This window comes from Osmerus eperlanus, chromosome 27, assembly GCF_963692335.1.
Source record: "Osmerus eperlanus chromosome 27, fOsmEpe2.1, whole genome shotgun sequence".
Classification (NCBI taxonomy): Eukaryota; Metazoa; Chordata; class Actinopteri; order Osmeriformes; family Osmeridae; genus Osmerus; species Osmerus eperlanus.
In genome coordinates this window covers 6258619-6276200 of record NC_085044.1, presented here as the reverse complement: position 1 = coordinate 6276200, position 17582 = coordinate 6258619, and the positions used below count along the sequence as shown (strand labels likewise).

At 48.2% G+C, this 17582-nt stretch overlaps 4 protein-coding genes across 8 annotated transcripts in view; 1 reads left to right on the top strand and 3 right to left on the bottom strand.

Annotated features, from left to right (window-relative positions):
• Positions 1-11864, top strand: part of LOC134013930 (phosphorylase b kinase regulatory subunit alpha, skeletal muscle isoform-like) — a 46506-nt gene extending 34642 nt beyond the window's left edge. Inside the window, exon 33 of the mRNA XM_062453708.1 lies at positions 11854-11864. The gene's annotated coding sequence lies outside the window, so the exon portion shown is untranslated. The remainder of the gene's footprint in view (positions 1-11853) is intronic.
• On the bottom strand, positions 362-2419 carry rab38c (RAB38c, member of RAS oncogene family). The gene is made up of 3 exons (XM_062453632.1): positions 1967-2419; positions 1228-1496; positions 362-700 (listed from the first exon to the last, which is right to left on the bottom strand). The coding sequence occupies exons 1-3, from the start codon at positions 2157-2159 to the stop codon at positions 539-541; spliced, it is 624 nt and encodes a 207-aa protein (XP_062309616.1). The 5' UTR covers positions 2160-2419; the 3' UTR covers positions 362-538.
• LOC134013932 (cationic amino acid transporter 3-like) lies at positions 2904-15264 on the bottom strand. Of its 2 annotated transcripts, none has more exons than XM_062453710.1 (12): positions 15224-15264; positions 8455-8918; positions 8184-8345; positions 7810-7999; positions 7592-7710; positions 7271-7493; positions 6937-7076; positions 6563-6665; positions 6254-6468; positions 5946-6112; positions 5130-5238; positions 2904-4980 (listed from the first exon to the last, which is right to left on the bottom strand). In XM_062453710.1, the coding sequence occupies exons 2-12, from the start codon at positions 8819-8821 to the stop codon at positions 4847-4849; spliced, it is 1929 nt and encodes a 642-aa protein (XP_062309694.1). In that variant the 5' UTR covers positions 8822-8918; positions 15224-15264; the 3' UTR covers positions 2904-4846. The 2 variants fall into 2 exon arrangements, with proteins under 2 accessions (XP_062309694.1, XP_062309693.1); XM_062453709.1 differs by lacking the exon at positions 15224-15264 and adding an exon at positions 11879-12546.
• LOC134013934 (sorting nexin-12) lies at positions 13917-17489 on the bottom strand. Of its 4 annotated transcripts, none has more exons than XR_009929002.1 (5): positions 17047-17489; positions 16383-16478; positions 15930-16157; positions 15141-15523; positions 13917-15092 (listed from the first exon to the last, which is right to left on the bottom strand). XR_009929002.1 is itself a non-coding variant. In XM_062453714.1 (4 exons), the coding sequence occupies exons 1-4, from the start codon at positions 17209-17211 to the stop codon at positions 15365-15367; spliced, it is 648 nt and encodes a 215-aa protein (XP_062309698.1). In that variant the 5' UTR covers positions 17212-17489; the 3' UTR covers positions 13917-15364. The 4 variants fall into 4 exon arrangements, 2 of the variants coding, with proteins under 2 accessions (XP_062309698.1, XP_062309699.1); XR_009929001.1 differs by having other exon boundaries at positions 13917-15112; positions 15196-15523; XM_062453714.1 differs by having other exon boundaries at positions 13917-15523.
• Positions 17490-17582: the final 93 nt, after the last annotated feature.

Genomic DNA, 17582 nt, shown 5'->3' with positions numbered 1-17582 from the left:
CCCAGTCCTCCCCAGTATCTCTCTCTCCTTCCCCAGTCCTCCCCAGTATCTCTCTCTCCTTCCCCTGCCCCCTGCCTTCCCCCAACCCCTCTCCCTACCCTCCCAGTCTCTCTCTCTCCTTCCCCAGTCCTCCCCAGTATCTCTCTCTCCTTCCCCAGTCCTCCCCAGTATCTCTCTCTCCTTCCCCAGTCCTCCCCAGTATCTCTCTCTCCTTCCCCAGTCCTCCCCAGTATCTCTCTCTCCTTCCCCAGTCCTCCCCAGTATCTCTCTCTCCTTCCCCAGTCCTCCCCAGTATCTCTCTCTCCTCCCCCTGCCCCATGCCCTCCCCCAGCCCCTCTCCCTACCCTCCCCGGTCTCTCTGTGTCCCAGCCCACCTTGACAGCTCCCCTGTATGAATACAGGATAAATAAAAAGTGTTGGGCAGTATCCAGACCACCCCATATTCTACTGTATGAAGAGCAGAGATGCAGTCCAGGGTTGGGTGGAGAGGTGGGTCACGAGCAATGCCACTGGTCACTTCCTGGTTGTCACTAATTGGTCAGGTCTTGGCACAGGACAAGCAGCGGGCTCTCTCCTTGGTGGTGTTGTTGTGGCCAGGGAGGATCAGCAAATCAGGATCGGCCTTAGGGGCCGCTGTCTCCTCATTGGCCAGGATGTGTTCTACCAGGCACCTGGCTGCCACCTCGATGTTGGTGTTCTCCTGAGAGACCAAACACTTACACTTTATATACTTTATAATTATACTTTATATTTATTTTATTCTACATACCTGTCCCCTTAGTATTAGTTAGTATTAGTCAATTAGACTTTGCACCTTTTGTATAGTATAGTTAGACTTGTTTAAACTTACACCACTTATTTAAGATTTACTCACATATGTTGAATGTATGCACCCTCCTGCCAAAGTAAATTCCTTGTCTGTGCAAACTTTCATGGCGATTAAAACCCTTTCTGATTCTGATTCTGAACAAGAAGATTTACAAACACACCCTGGAGGATCAATCCAGTGAATGCCTAACCGATGCAGGCGTGAATGTCATCGTTTTGCCTTCCCACCCAGGCCTTCTCATCTAGCAGGAACTTGTTTCCTAGGCTGGGGCATCTAACACCTGCCTGTGAACATTCCACAGGATCCTGCCCCTGACCTATCCCTCCAACTAACCCTGAACATCTGCGTGAGTGAGTGAGTGAGTGAGTGAGTGAGTGAGAGATCAGTATCCATCCCACCTTGGCTGAGGTCGGGAACCAGCCTACAAAGCCGTTGTCACGGCAGAAGGCGTCCATCTTGGGCAGAGGGGTGAAGACCTGGTCAGACTTGTTAGCCAGTAGGACGGCTGGGACAGGTCTGCCGTGGGTCAGCGTGACCTTGGAGTCAAGGTCATCCTTCCACTTCAGCACGGCGTCAAAGGTTGACGCCCGCGTCACATCGAACACCACTAACGCCCCCAGCGCCTCTCGGTAATACACACGAGTCATGTTGCCATAGCGCTCCTGGCCTGTGACAGACAGGCGGGCAGTCAGTCAGACAGGCAGGCAGACAAAAGCAGACAGACACGCAGGCAGGCAGCAAGGAGACCAAGGGAGAGAGGAAAGGAGAGAACACAAAGAGAGAGTGGGAGAGTGTTGGCAGTCTGTGGCTAGTGAGCCCTCTCATGTGACTGATATAGTTGAGCCTTCAGAACCCCAGAACAGCATTCCTTCCCTGCACAATAAAAACATTTACTAGCTAGAGTGGCATGGACACTATCTACCCTGAAGGGCGGTTATGGTTTTAACAGAATTACCACAAGTGTAGGATCCTCAATAGCTGGAATGAGAATGTTATTAAGAATATATAATGTCATCAAAATGTCCAACAACAATATTCTCTAAATACTACAGTGTTAGAGCTAGGATTTAATATAGGCTATAACCACATGTTGTCGTTTAAAGTCCACCTGTGCGAATGAAAAGCATTTATGCCTACCGGCAATATCCCAGAGCTGGAGGCGAATAACCGTTTCACTGTCCCATTGAAGTACTTTCAAAGCAAAATCTACGCCGATGGTGGCGCGGTAGTGTTGAGAAAATATCTGATGAACGTATCGCTTTATTATCGAGGTTTTACCGACTCCAAGGTCCCCGATAACAAGAACTTTAAACAAATGTTCCTGCTGCATGACTTGACTATAGTCCAACTTCAGACACGTCTTCGTCTAGTGCTGCTTAGCCTACTGTCTGGACTAGGTACCGTTGACGGCTTTATTGATTGACATTCCGATTCATCCCCTCCGAGTCTCGCATTCTGTCACCGGTCTACAAGAATCTTGGACCTGTTCACTCGTGATATCAACTCACTGCAAAAGGCCCAAAGCACAGTAATTGCTGGTCAGTTGCCAAGGATGAACTATTGAAACTTATCACTTCATAATAACTTGAAAGTTACGAGAGGCATCAGTAGGCTATGTGCCTCCATCCCATGTTCATCCGTATTTTGGATCATCCCAGGCTGACGCGAACTTTTCAACCACACTGGGACGCCTGCAAGGTGGATCCACGCACATATGTATTTGTAAAAATTAAGTAACATTAGACCTTATTAATATGTCTATACGATTCAGGTTAGAGGAGTAGATTTTATTTATCTCCACTGCGTCTGTTACACGGTGTTGGTCAGCCGCATCCATTAACTGTTGACTGATTTATACTGCAGTACGAAAGACAAGAACACACTTCTACTGTCTGATGATGATCATGAAGACCAGGGCTCCGTGGAGTTCCTACCTAAGCTCTGCCTTTCATCAGACTAGAGTTGGTCTACAGGGCTGTAGCAGTCTAGAGGTGGTCTAGCCTGGAGGTCTACCAGAACCATGTACAATGTTAACAGCAAACAAAGATGAAATAAAAACGACGCAATTGAGAATTGAATTTGTAAATACTTTTATAAAACATTTTGAAAATACTACTCATTCATATACATGATGTCCATATTTACAGACAGCATATAAAACTGAGGACAAACATGAATGTGATGATTGTTAGCATTGATGATGTAATAGCATGGTGGCTTGTCTTAGACACGGTACACATGGAGCTGGGGACCCTGTATTAAACAGCGGCTGTTTTCAGTCACCAGAGACTCAAATGGCCTGTAGGAACATGCCATAGGCTCCCTGTCTGTCTCTCACCGTCTGTCTCCCCCTGCCACCTGACCGTCTCTCCCTGTCTGTCTACCCCGTCTCTCCCTGTCTGTCTACCCCGTCTCTCCCTGTCTGTCTACCCCGTCTCTCCCTGTCTGTCTACCCCGTCTCTCCCTGTCTGTCTACCCCGTCTACCAGGAGTCAGATTAAACACCAAGAAGCACAGGCCTCCAGTAATCTACATACACTAGCATGTACACACACGGGTTAGATACAATCATCTAGCAATGAACAGAAACTGTACATCTATAGTAAAAACGGCACTACAGTCATAAGAAAAAGATAACAAATAAAAATTTAAAAATATATAAATACAACCACCGACTTGTGTCTGAGCACAAATGTACATTTCATTTAGAGACCAACTTTTAGAGGTCATTCTTAGTTTAACCAATCAGCACGCTCATTTGGTCTAGCAGCATCAAGGGGCCAAACAGACCAATCGTTTGGTGATGCCATGGAAACGATTTTACACAGAAACACCATGGAGACAACAATACACAGATGTACATCTATAAAGCACATTACAGTACTGAATTAAAAATTATTTGGAAGGCATGACATACAAAACACAAATTCCAAATTAAAGACAAAATAGACTGGTCTACAGAGCAGTGACTCCACAGAACTGAAGGTGCTGGGAGCTCAACAGACAAAGCTGCCAACAAGTTTCAATGGAAACTAAAAATGTTTGTGAAAAAGGTTTATTTTCACAGGAAAACTCCCAAACGAACAATTGATGCGTGTCTAGACAGTAGCGCTCACAACGCAATAAATTAGGGTTAGCTGTAGCCATAGCCCTGACCCTAGGGTTAGCCCTAACCCTAGGGTCGGCAACTTTTTTGATGTTGAGCCATTTTTCATCTTAATCTTCTCTTAATGCTAGGTTTTTTGATTCTAGGAGAACTTCTCACTGCAGATCAAAACATAATGGCAACCGAACGTGTTAACTGAGATTGCATAAGTCAGCCTATTCTTTGTGTTGCTTTTGGCCATTTAAACATGATTCAAACACCACTTGATTCACTTGTTTTTGTTTATGTCTATACAGGCTAGGCTAGGCTCCACTGGTAGAGTTGGATGGCACAAAAGTCTTATCACCCGTTTACGCTTCTGCATAAAATCTGTACATTCTTAAAGGCCCATGATGCTCGTTGGACTTGCTATGGTTGAATCCCAAAACCCCATCTGCGACTATATTAGGTTTGATTTACTATACATTGTATAACTAATCCTAAAATGTTGTTGGAGCCACATAAGTGGTCAAGGGTTGCCGACCCCTGCCCTATCCATAGCCCTAACACCAGGGTTACCCCAAACTCGATGCATTCTTTTCAAAACAGACAACCTGTTTTGTCACATTCTGTGAACATCATAAGGGACCAGGGGCACCTAAGACAGGGGTATCTAAATAACATGTTGAAGCCCCAACCAAACCCAGACAGACACCACACTCACACAGACATTTGCATTTGGTAAGCTGCAGCAGATTACAGTTTAGAGGGGACTGATGAATATCAAGTCGATGACCCCTGTTAGGGACCGGGAGCTCCCCTTCCTTCTAGGCCAGCCCCACCTCCCCCTCAACCCCAACACTTCCAAAACATGCGCACGCACACTCCCATCCACACACCCCAAAAATACGCACAACTGATTCTGAACCCTTCTTAAGACCTGCCCCCCTCTGCATCACTGTCTTCAGCCGAGCCTGCCAGGTAGATAGGACTCTTATTCAGGGAGGGGGAGGAGCCGGACGCTGCACTGCTGTGTTGCAGACCATAGAAGAAGTAGATGAGGAATCCTGTAGGAGGAGGGGGGGAGGAGGGAAGGGAGAGTGTGTCAGTTGTGTGTGTGTTTTGGGGGAGTGTGCATGTGTGCGCGCATGTTTTGGAAATGTGTGTGTACATGTTTTTGGAAGTATGCGCGTGTGTGTGTGTAGAGGAGACTGACCTATGGCCATCCAGACAGAGAAGCGGATCCAGGTTCCCATGTCCAGCTGCATCATGAGGTACACGTTAACGAACACACTGAATACTGGCAGCCATGGCAACAGGGGCACCTGGAGGGGACAGTTACCACAGTTATAGCACACTGCTACAGTGTAGCATAGTAAGTTACCATAGTTACAGGAGACTGGTACAGTAGCATAGTCAGTTACAAGCGTAGGGTAGCGCAGGCTAGTGCAGTGAAGTATAGGGTAGCGCATTGTAGGCTAGTATAGTGCAGTGTAGGCTAGTGTAGTGCTGTGTAGGCTAGTGTAGTGCAGGCTAGTGCAGTGTAGTGTAGGCTAGTGCAGTGTAGTGTAGGCTAGTGCAGTGCAGGCTAGTGCAGTGTAGGCTCGTGCAGTGTAGTGTAGGCTAGTGTGGGCTAGTGCAGTGTAGTGTAGGCTAGTGTAGTGTAGGCTAGTGTAGGCTTGTGTAGTGTATGCTAGTGAAGTGGAGGCTAGAGCAGTGTAGTGGAGGCTAGTGTAGTGGAGGCTAGTGTAGTGCAGGGTAGTGTAGGCTTGTGTAGTGTATGCTAGTGAAGTGGAGGCTAGTGAAGTGGAGGCTAGTGAAGGCTTGTGTAGTGTAGGCTAGAGCAGTGTAGTGGAGGCTAGTGAAGTGGAGGCTAGTGAAGGCTTGTGTAGTGTAGGCTAGAGCAGTGTAGTGGAGGCTAGTGTAGTGGAGGCTAGTGTAGTCTAGGCTAGAGCAGTGTAGTGGAGGCTAGTGTAGTGGAGGCTAGTGTAGTCTAGGCTAGAGCAGTGTAGGGTAGGCTAGTGTAGGGTACCTTGAAGGTGAGGGCCTCCCTGCTCTGAGGCTGTCTCCAGATGATGATGACACACAGGCCACACAGCAGCACCAGAACCACACACACAGCCAGCCAAGCAGGCTGGGCCTCCACCAGCGCAGACAGCTGGTTTGCCAGAACCACACACAGAACCGTGATCAAGACCGCTAGGAGGAGACAGAACCAGGATTAGAACCTTGAACTGGACTGCTAGGAGGATATAGAACTCACTTCAGTTATTGTGTGCATTTGTGTGACCAGCTGAATGTTTGTGAATTTGTGTAAGTGCGTGTGTGTGTGTAACTTACAGATGACTGCTGTGGTGGCGTAGACGATGGTTCCAGAGGTCTGTGTGGGCGTGTTTCCACTCGGGAAAAACAGCAAGCGAGGAGAGAAACTCTCCCTGACTGGCTGGTCCTCATACTCGTCACCACTGTCCCCACCCGCCGCCACCTTCTCCCCGCCCACCAGTTCCACCAGCTTCTCCGTCTGGCTGGATGAGTTCAGGCTGCCTGGCTGGTACCTACACACACACAATTTGTTTAACTGTATACTGGCTGGTAGACACACATACACACACAGTCTTTAACCATCATGCAGCACAGTTTGGGGGTTACCTGAGGATGAGGACGCAGATGGCCACCAGAGAGTAGGCCAGGAGAGTCCCTATAGACATGAGGTCCACCAGAGCAGCCAGGTCAAACAGGAAGGCCATCAGAGCTGCAGAGACACACACATTTAATATCTGTCCACACACACACACAGGTTTGTTTTTCCATCATGGTGGGGCCCGACCATTCACTCCCATTCAAAATCGTGTTAACCTAAACCCGTAATATAATTCTAACTCCAACACTGATTCTAACCTTAAAACTCCCGTAAAAAAAGCATTTGAAGTTATGGGTCCCAGGAAAAAATACTTTACTTGTGAGGACATGTGGTCCCGTACTAGAGTTGTTAAACAAGAGCACACACACAGAACGCCACTCACCTGCCACGCAGCCAGAGACAATGGTAGCCATGAGGGGAGTCTTGGTGCGCTCGTTCATGCGAGACAGAGCCCTGAACAGCAGTCCGTCCTCCGCCATGGCGTAGATGACTCTGGGCATGGGGAACATGGAGCCCAGCAGACTGCAGGAGACAGAGGCTGTTAGCATCACGGCTGAGATGGGTGTAGTTTACAATGATGGGACGGGTGTAATAGAGCAATTGAATGCAGATCAAGAGGTCGCAGGTTCAAATCCCCCCCCCCATTAGCTAAACGACTCAAAAGTAATAAAGCCCATCCCCAGCAGCCTGGAGAGTGACTGGGCGTGTGCGCTAACCTGGTGGAGAGGGCGCAGAGCGAGCCCACGGCCACGATGTAGCGGGCGGGGCTCCAGCCCACGTAGCTGAAGGCCTCGGGGAGGGGGCTCTGGGTGTTCAGCAGGTAGTAGGGCATCATCAGGGTCAGGGCCGCCGACACGCCGAAGTACGCGAAGAAGCAGATGAGCAGCGACGCCACAATGCCCACTGGGATGTCGCGCATGGGGTTCTTGGCCTCCTCGCCTGCCACACAACACCAGGCTTAGTCTGGCCAGTTGCCATGTTCAACATGGTGGTGGCTATAGGAGCTACCAGTGGATACTATGCAGAATATGACCTACTGGTGGTGGCTATGCAGTCGAAGCCCACAAAGGCGTAGAAGCAGGTGGCAGCTCCAGACAAGATGCCGCTGAGACCGAACGGAGCGAAGCCTCCTTCACCAAACACCTTCTCCACCGTCCTGGAGGAACACAAATGTCAGAGCACCGTTAGTCTGCTGCTCTGGGTCTAACAGGTAGTTCTGTTGCTCTGGGTCTAACAAGTAGTTCGGGGGACTTACTCCTGTGACGGTGTTGATTCGTTGGTGCCGTTGGAGTAGGTGTGGAGGTAGTCCTCCAAGGTCAGGTTCCAGTTAGCGGAGTCTCCTTTAACAAACCCAGAGATGATGACGAACCCCAGGACCACTAGGTTCACGCCGGTGAAAATCTTGTTGACCAGCGCCGACTCGCTCACGCCAAACGCCAGCAGTCCTGGGAGAAGAATGGAGACAGCTTCCTCATCAGCATCATCCTGCATCCTGTTTTTAATCAATGTCTCTGGACATCACCCTCATAATAACATTCTCCATTCCTCAGGGTCAAGGGGTGGGGTAGGGTTGATGTTGGGGTCATGGATGGGGTTAGGGTCGGGGGTCAAGGGTTAGGGTTCTCTCACCAGTGAGAAGCAGCACCAGGACCAGGGCGAAAATGTCGGGGTACTCTGCTAGAACCTTGCCAGGAACCTTCATGGCCATGGAAGCTTGGAAAAACCCAGAGATCTTCTGTTCCACCAGGTTGTCGAAGGTGGAGCTCCACGCTCGGGCCACACTGGCCGTTCCTGCAGGCCCAGACAGGAAGGGGTCACGACCCAGACAGAACTTCAAAACGTAAACAAATCCCTCACATCCCTCCGCCATGAAGCAAAACTGGCCAGCCAGGCTACCCACCGATGACGTAGGAGAGGATGAGGTTCCAGCCCGTGATGAAGGCCCAGATCTCTCCCACCGTCACGTAGCTGTAGAGGTACGCCGAGCCCGTCTTGGGCACGCGGGCGCCAAACTCAGCGTAGCAGAGTCCCGCCAGCATGGAGGACAGGGCGGCGATGAGGAAGCACAGCACGATGGCCGGCCCCGCCTTCTCGCGCGCCACCTCCCCCGCCAGCACGTACACGCCCGCCCCCAGCGTGGAGCCCACGCCCAGAGCCACCAGGTCCAGCGTGGACAGGCAGCGGGCAAACCGGGTCTCCTCTCCAGAGAAGTCCAGCACCCGGCGGCGCAGCAGAGCGCGGCCCAGGGATGCCATCTTGTCGGTCATGATGGAGACAGTGGGTTGCGTGGCTCGGCGTGTGAGGTGGAGCTGGTGGAGGCAGGTAAGAGAGGAGCTGCACAGATCTCTGGTCGCGTCACAGGAGCTTATGAGGAGAAACACACAAGGGTGGTTTTAGTGTGTGGGTGTGTGTGAGCTAGTGTAAGTGTGTGCGCATTGTGTCTGTTAATCACTGCATCTTATAACAAGTCTAGGCCATGGCACTGTATGGCTCTGGTTCCGGCTGGGATATTCCCATGACTCCATATGTTGCTGGTAATGTCAGACCTGTAATCCTGATCTCCTTATGACTCCACACACACTCCAACCAGAACATTCCTCTACGGCACAGCTAAGTTAGCCCTTCTAAAAGCGACATGACTACATATCCCTGCCTGCTGTGGAACCACATCCCCCAGCTTGTCTCAGAACCACATCCCCCAGCTTGTTTCAGAATCATATTCCCCAGCTTGTCTCAGAACCACATCCCCCAGCTTGTTTCAGAATCATATTCCCCAGCTTGTCTCAGAACCACATCCCCCAGCTTGTTTCAGAATCACATCCCCCAGCTTGTCTCAGAACCACATCCCCCAGCTTGTTTCAGAACCACATCTCCCAGCCTGCTCCGGGAGGGGGTCAACTACATCTACTAGAGTTGCAGGATGAGGGGGTGTCAAAAGACAGTTTATAAACACGAAATGCCAAACCTTACTTTTAGTGACAACTGCAGCTCTGCATCTGAGCAACTAGGTCAAAGGGTTGGGGGCAGGAAGGCCTCAAATGGTCGTATGGGTTAGTATGGGGAGTCAGGTGGCTAAGCGGTTAGGGAATCGGGCTAGTAATCTGAAGGTTGCCAGTTCGATTCCAGCCGTGCAAAATGACGTTGTGTCCTTGGGCAAGGCACTTCACCCTACTTGCCTCGGGGGAATGTCCCTGTACTTACTGTAAGTCGCTCTGGATAAGAGCGTCTGCTAAATGTAAATGTAATATATGTAATGTTAGGGTTAACTGTTTTATGCCAAGGAGACATATGTGGTTATGTGCCAACACCTACTTTATGGTATTTAGGTCCCCATTAGTGCTGTGGTTCATTTTGTGGTACAACACAAAACACTTGCTTCACAGCTTCATTTATCACCCAGAGCAGTGTACGTGAATGTTTCCAGTCCTAAGAGGATAATCAGCCAGACTAACCTGCTTACTGCCTGGTGCTCTCTGACGCCTCTGCACAGAGCGTGGCGTTTTGGCTGTCACTCATCCTCAACAACAACAACAACAACCACAACTCTACTCTGTGGCAAGTCCTGTCTCTTAAGGTAGAGTTTCGAAAGCCGCTTAAACATGGTCTCATGTCTGGGAATGGTTTGGGCTAAATGTAGCACACGAGTCACGACCCTTCGAAGAACTGACTCATCGGTTTGCAGACTGCCTGTAGCCTATCAGGTGGAAGGTGCGACCCCACTGCTCTTCAGCATGGCTTACACCCTATACCTCACACAAAGCAGCTTGATGCTGTGGCTGTCACAGGTTCAAATGTAGCCTACGTTGCTTTGGATAAAAGCATCTGCTAAATTAATGTCAATTTCATTTGGCATTCATTTAGCAAATGAATGTCCATTTCATTTAGCAGACCAAAACAGCACAGACATCTGAAGCCAGACTAAGGGACTGAACTACTTTTATCATAGTGACACATTACATTCCTGCCTTGGTGTAGTCTGGACATGACTTTGATATCCAAGACAATGCTGAACACAGCACTGCTCACACCCTGCCACCCCAGAACACAGAACTGCCTCCCCACAATGTAGGCCTAGTGCTGCCTCCCCACAATGTAGGCCTAGTGCTGCCTCCCCAAAAGAACACAGCACTGCCCGCACAACTTCCCAGAACACAGAATTCCTGGAAGTAAGGTCCGCTCCCACAGGGATCAAGAGGCTGGGTGGGATTAGACAGAACACAGGAGATGCTGGAGGAACCTGACCTTCACAGAGCTGGGGTGGGGGGAGTGTGGGAAAGACTAAATAGGCCACTGAACCAGAGAAAAGGGGGGTGGGTTGCATGGGAGATACCGACTGCCAGACAGAGAAGTACAGATATTGTGGGCAGAGTATATGAAAGAGAAGGCCGGAGAGAGAGACGGGGAGGGAGAGAGAGATGGGGAGAGGGAGCGATAACTGAACCTAGTTCCACCCTAGCAGCAGGTGGCTTCATCTCATGCTTCAAAGACAATAGCAGTCCTGCTGTGAGGAGTTATGGAACAGTGTTTCGTAAGCACAGGGAGTGACTTCTGGGAGTGAACACAGCGACCCTAACTCTCACCCTCAATGATATCCATTCCCTGCCCACAGCTACCAAGCCCCACATCCCTAAAACTGCCAGATCTCCTTTCATCTCCAGCCTCCTGCCATGCCCTCTATGAAGAATACGTAGGCTCCTTTCTTGCCAACTAGTTAGATCAACGCTCAATCTTATGCTCACGGAACTAAGTCACATAGAGAGCTACACTTGATAGCACTTTACAAAACACACTAGATACCGGCTAATATGGTGCTTGCTGGTCTCTTGGCAACGTGGAGGGCAGGGACCACAACCCAAACGTACAACAATTTTTTTTTTCATGTTTAAAACATTTTTTCTTACGTAATCAGCAACACCATGCATGCAGTTTCACGCAACACAGCTTACCCGCCTAGTGTGTGTGCGGCTAGTTAGAAATAGCTAGCACAAGCCTGGCTAGGAAATAGCGCGCGGAACCAACAAAACTGATCGGACAATTAGAGCCATGTCAGTAATGTGATGCTTTTCTGAATTAAGAAAATAATACTTTAACTTATTTTTTATGATGGAGAAATGCATGGATATGCTCGCCTGGCAAACTTCGCCAGCATGACAACACATGCGGCTGGGATTGCATCAGAATGGATGAGCCGGTTTTGTTGAATGTCAAGCTAAGACTGCACTGTTGCAATCTATCACGGTATAATAACGAGACTGTGTAATGGTGGATGTCTTCACAAACAAATGCATAGTTTTATGAGTAAATAAATTGTAATTTGACATTACCTTGCTCAGATCTACCGTCGAGAGAGATACTTCTGCTTGCTCTGTGTTCAGCTCCTTTCTGATGAAACTCTGGACGCCTGTGAGTGGAGTGTGTAGTGGACTAGGGGCGGGCAATATGACGCTCTGGTTTGTGTAGTATAAACAATCCGAGCGAGTGCATTGGCATCAAAGAGGGCGGAGCAAACAAATGACTATCCATTCATGAAACCCACTACTAATTTTGAACCAAACAGAATATCCCTCATTATACTGAAAGTAATGAGACCAAGTTATATCTTGATGCATGAAATCATCGTGCAAGTCGCTACTCTCCCAGTACAGAGATAATACGACTTAGACATCCCCATTGGTGGACTCAGGATGACGACCAGCTGTCCCCTAGAGAAACCTCTTTTCCGGCGCTGGCCAATCTGGCTATTGTCCCTGCTCATTGACAGTCACACTAACTTTGAGTTATTCTTTCCATTCCTGTCCACTCCGCCAACCCTAACCCCGTCTGCTTCATCAACTTCACCAAGCTGCATGTCTCTGCAAATTAAACAAGCGTAACATTTGACCCTGCGGCCCCAGACTCACATTCTGCCTCAAACCAAATATGGCTAATCCTCCTCCCAGCCATCCAGACGCTTTCCTGCAGCTAAACCCAACCCTTGCTCTAACACTAGCCCTACCACAATCCTGGACTAGCCCCAGCTATATAGCCCTGGCTCCCTCGCCAACCGAGCCCTACCACAACTCGAGCTGTAACCCCAACCCTAGCTAACTCCAACTGTAGCCCTACCACAACCTTAGCTCCAACCCCAAACCTGCCCCTTTCCCCAACCATAGCCCAAATTCTAACCCATAACCTAGCCCTATCACAACCGTATTCCTAGCACTAACCCTAAACTCCTATACCAGCCAACCCAGCATGTTTTTTTTTCACATCCAGGTGTAAGGCAAGTCAATCAAACCCACATCGGAAGCAGGCTATTCTAAAGTGTGTTTAATCCATTTGACCACACCTCCCTCACCTTCGTAATCCTGCCACTTTCCAGTCAGATACAGACAGATTAAAGGAAACTGAGAATAATGTCCAGGTGAACCAATCCTTGTCAACTGGCTTGCATATTGTATATAGCCATTTTGAGTCATCTTGCTTACAAATGAGGACAGTGAAGTGACAATAGCAAGTTTACCCAAATGTCATATGTGGGGAAACATTCTGAACTGATACCAGTTTGACACAAACAAACCAGGGTCTGTACCTAGCTGTGTGATGCAATTATCTTTCCAGCATAATCTGTGGGTACAATCTCAGTTGTGCTTTTCTCCTGCATGTTTTTGAAATGTGAGAAAGGAGAATACAAAGGAATAATTGAAGACAGCAGGAGGTGTGAGGACTTCCCCCACTCTGCCAACTCTTCCCATCTAAGGTCAGCTGAACAGCACACTATGGTAGATAATATTTAGACCTGATAAAGTATGATACATTTATGTTGTGTAGATGTTTTTTCATACCTGATATAATACATCTTTATGGTGTTGGTAATATTCCTACCTGATAAAAATATAAAACATTTATCTAGTGTAGATTAGATTCATACCTTACACAATCCATTTATTTTGTGTAGATATATGTTCCAGGGGCGTAGCCACATGTCCCCCCACCATATTTATGATTGCTTACAATAAAAAATTAAGGAGTTGTGATATATCAAAACATTTGACTTTCCCCCTCATTTTAAAATGGGACCTGCAGAAAAATACAATTCTGTCCACACCCCCAATTCATACCTGTTATAATCCATCTAGCTGTATACGAAATTCATACCTGATGTAGCAAATCTACTTCCGATCGTATTCATACCTGATAGATCAAATACACTTCTGTCTAAATGTGCCTGAGATAACATGGGGAGAAAAGACAGCCAGACCGAGGGCAGATATTTTCATAGATGTATATATAAAGGCTAGATGTCTTACTTCCCTTTATATATATCTATGGATATTGTGGGCAGAGAGGCTGCACAGAGCGTGAGCAGAAACATGCAAGGACAACAGGAAGTGGGGCTTTATTGATGGGCCAAACAGCAAGGCTACATGTTAGTGCTGTTTTGACATTAAAACACATCAATCACAAAAAAGATGAACAAGCCTTGTCTCAGACCAACCAACACGATGCGGAATGCACCTTAAAGGATGACACAGTGTTTCACAGTGTTAGATATGACCAGTTTACCTGACGTTGCATTCCCTAACACAGAAGGGCCGGCAGGCCTGAGTAAGACCACCAGAGTTAATAATCAAAGTAACCATAATACATAATAGTACTATAAAAGCATGTTTGGATAGATTTTTCTGCAGCGGCCAATGCACAGTAAAGTGGGAATGTAATTTACAGCTGTTCTCAAGGGTGCTACATGTTGCTGGATCTCAGCATAGAGGGGAATTATACAATATAATCGTTTTTGTCTGAATACAAACAGGGAATATACTTTACAATGATCCGAGTAAAAAATTAAAAAAAGAGGGAAAAAAACAAACATTGATGGATTATCATCAATTATTATCGAAAGAAAAATGCAGAGTAGGATGAATGTGAGTAGTGTCTCCAGCCTCAGGATGACACTCCAGACTTGCAGCTGTGGAGCCTGGAGGAACAAGAGGGAGGCAGGGGCCTCCAGACGCCATAGCAGGAGCGAGAGGAGACATGGCCCATACCATAATACCAAATGCTTAATGATAGGAGAAATGCTGGGGATAGAAGGTAACCTTACATGTCTGTTTGCGAGTCATTCATCAGGCCTCAGACTGAGCCCAGTGTCTAACCATCAGCTAGCTCAGCCAGGCCCCAACATTTGTTAGCTCTGCTAGGCACCAACACCAGCTTGACCCCAATACCAGCTAGCTCAGTTAGACCACAACACCAGCTAGACCCCAACACAAGCTAGCTCAGTTAGACCGCAACACCAGCTAGACCCCAACACAAGCTAGCTCAGTTAGACCGCAACACCAGCTAGACCCCAACACAAGCTAGCTCAGTTAGACCCCAACACCAGCTAGCTCAGTTAGACTGCAACACCATCTAGCTAAGCTATACCTAAACACCAGCTAGCTCCAACATCAGCTAGCTCAACAGGACCTTAACACCAGCTAGACCCAACATCAGTTAACTCAACTAGGCCCCAACATCAGTTAGACAAAATGGGGATAGACGCACACCTGGGACTACCTGGAACTGGGGGCACACATCTGGGACTATCTGGGACTGGGGGCACACCTGGAACTGGGGGCACACCTGGGACTACGTGGGGTACCTGGGACTGGGGGCACACCTGGGACTACCTGGAACTGGGGGCACACCTGGGACTACCTGGGGCACACCTGGGACTGGGGGCACACCTGGGACTACCTGGGACTGGGGGCACACCTGGGACTACCTGGAACTGGGGGCACACCTGGGACTACCTGGGGCACACCTGGGACTGGGGGCACACCTGGGGCTTAAAGAGTGACTGTGAAACAGAAAGATAGAGACAGGGAAAGACAAAAGTAGAAACAAGTGGAGTGGGAGCTGGTAGCATCTGTGTCAGGACATGTTGGGACCGCGGGCTGCTTCTGGTCAGTTCCACCACTACACACCTTTCCTCTGGACCTCAGCATCTGCAGACAGAACAGCACAGGCCCTTGTTAGACCCTAACTCATCTGGGCAGACAGACACACAGACTCAAAAAGTCATAAATGTAAGGCAATAATATCAAAAATGAAAACAAACTTACTTCATTCAAACCTACAAGAGAAAGAACAAACAATCAGCTCAAAGCACGGTAAAATAGTTATACATCAAATCCAAATAACAGTACACACCTTTACAGTATACTTTCCTTTCGGCCATCTAACTTTATTCATATTATCAGATAAATCAGAATCCCCCCTCCTTCTCTCCCCCTAAAGCCGTACTTTTCCAGGAATGTAGTTGCGGTCGATGCTCTCGTCCTGCAGGAACATATGAAGACAGCGCTCATTCTGGGCCAGAGGGTGACCTGCAATTCTGAAACACACACAGACATGGCTAGCACCTCTGCTTCTGGGCTGAGTTACACGGCTGGGTTGTAGGGCAGGGTAATGCTGGGTTACAGGGCTGACTGCTCTAGCCTGCGTCCATAGGCACCTGTTGATGAACTGCTCCAGGCCGAGCCGTCGCTCCTCGATGAAGGACTCCTCGAAGATGCCCTCATCCCCCCGGAAAGGCAACTGCCTCTTCAGGGCCTTGCCAGGCAGTGGGGGCACTACAATCTGAACACACAACATGCTTAATACAAAACTACTGTCTGAACACACAACTATTTGAACACACACAACTGCATAGCTCATTCAGTTCAGAATCAAGTTTACTTCGAAGTAGGTTTACATATACAATAAATTTGCTGTGGTCTGATGGTACATTACAATAAACATAGTGAAAACAATAAACAATGAGCGATAACGGTAAAAGGGACGTTGCCTACGCTAGCCTCTTACCTTGCTGTCTCGTTCCAACTCATTCTTCAACCACTCGAAGTCACTGTACCTCCTCCGGACGCACGAGTCCTTCAGTTTGAAGATGGGAAGGTTTGTCTGAAGGCAATTAAGAAACAAGAAAACATCGATGTACAGAAACTATGAATGTAAACGTTCCTGTTCATACAAGCATCCCGGTGGCATTGGCAAATAATAGCCAGGCAACTAGAAGTTACGTCACGAATAGTCGGTAGCTAGAGCTAGTGTACATTTTTGGGGCACCTAGATCTCCATTCCCCACGAGATACTCCTGGTTAAATTCAGACGAGGCAGCTCAACTAGCAAGCCTGCGCTGCTGTCATCATCAACACATCTAACAACACAGTTGTCAAAATGGGCCTTATTTAAAATTTGATCTTGGAACATTTGAATGGCTAACTAGCTACCGCTTCTCTTTGTCGAGCCCCATGTAGCTAGTATTTGAGTATACTAGCACTAACTAGCTGCAGTGCTTGCAGAGCTAGTTAGAAATCACTGATTGTTTTCAACGAGCTACAAGTTACTCATTGGCCTTACTAACTAGGCTTGTTTTAGTTGACTTGATGATGTGACGGCCAATGACGCGTTAGTCGGCTATGCAGCTAGTACAGTACTGTAGCTAAGTGCTAAGTAGTTGGCCACCTACCCGCATACGAACTTCGTAAGTTGTGAAACGGTTCCGCCCAACTCCAATAGTTTGTGGGTCATAAACGTCAATTTCCAGAAAATTGCTTGGGGGACCGTAAGCATCTGTTAGATCCTGGGGCTTGGAGTTCAACCGACGAGTATCCGCCACCGTTGGTTCTGACATGTTCGGTGTCGGACAGCCAGCAGCGAGTTAGCGACTGACTAACGTTTGACAGCTAGACTAATTAATACTTAGATAGAATAATAGCTATTATCTTCCCAGACATCAATTTAGCGTGATGGCTGGACGAATGAAGTTAGCAGTAGCATCTATACCAGGCGGGCACCGTCACCCTGCCCCTCTTGCGTTGGCACTAATAATACCCACTGTCACTAGCTAGTTAGCTAGCACAGACCAGCAGCTAGCTTCACGGCGCCGTACGGGTTGCCATGTATTTTAAACTTTAGGCACTATCCCCCCATCGAGGGGGTTGAAACCACATTTATGGTGATGGCTTTGTTGATGTCATGGGTTAATTTGTTGTTGAATAATAG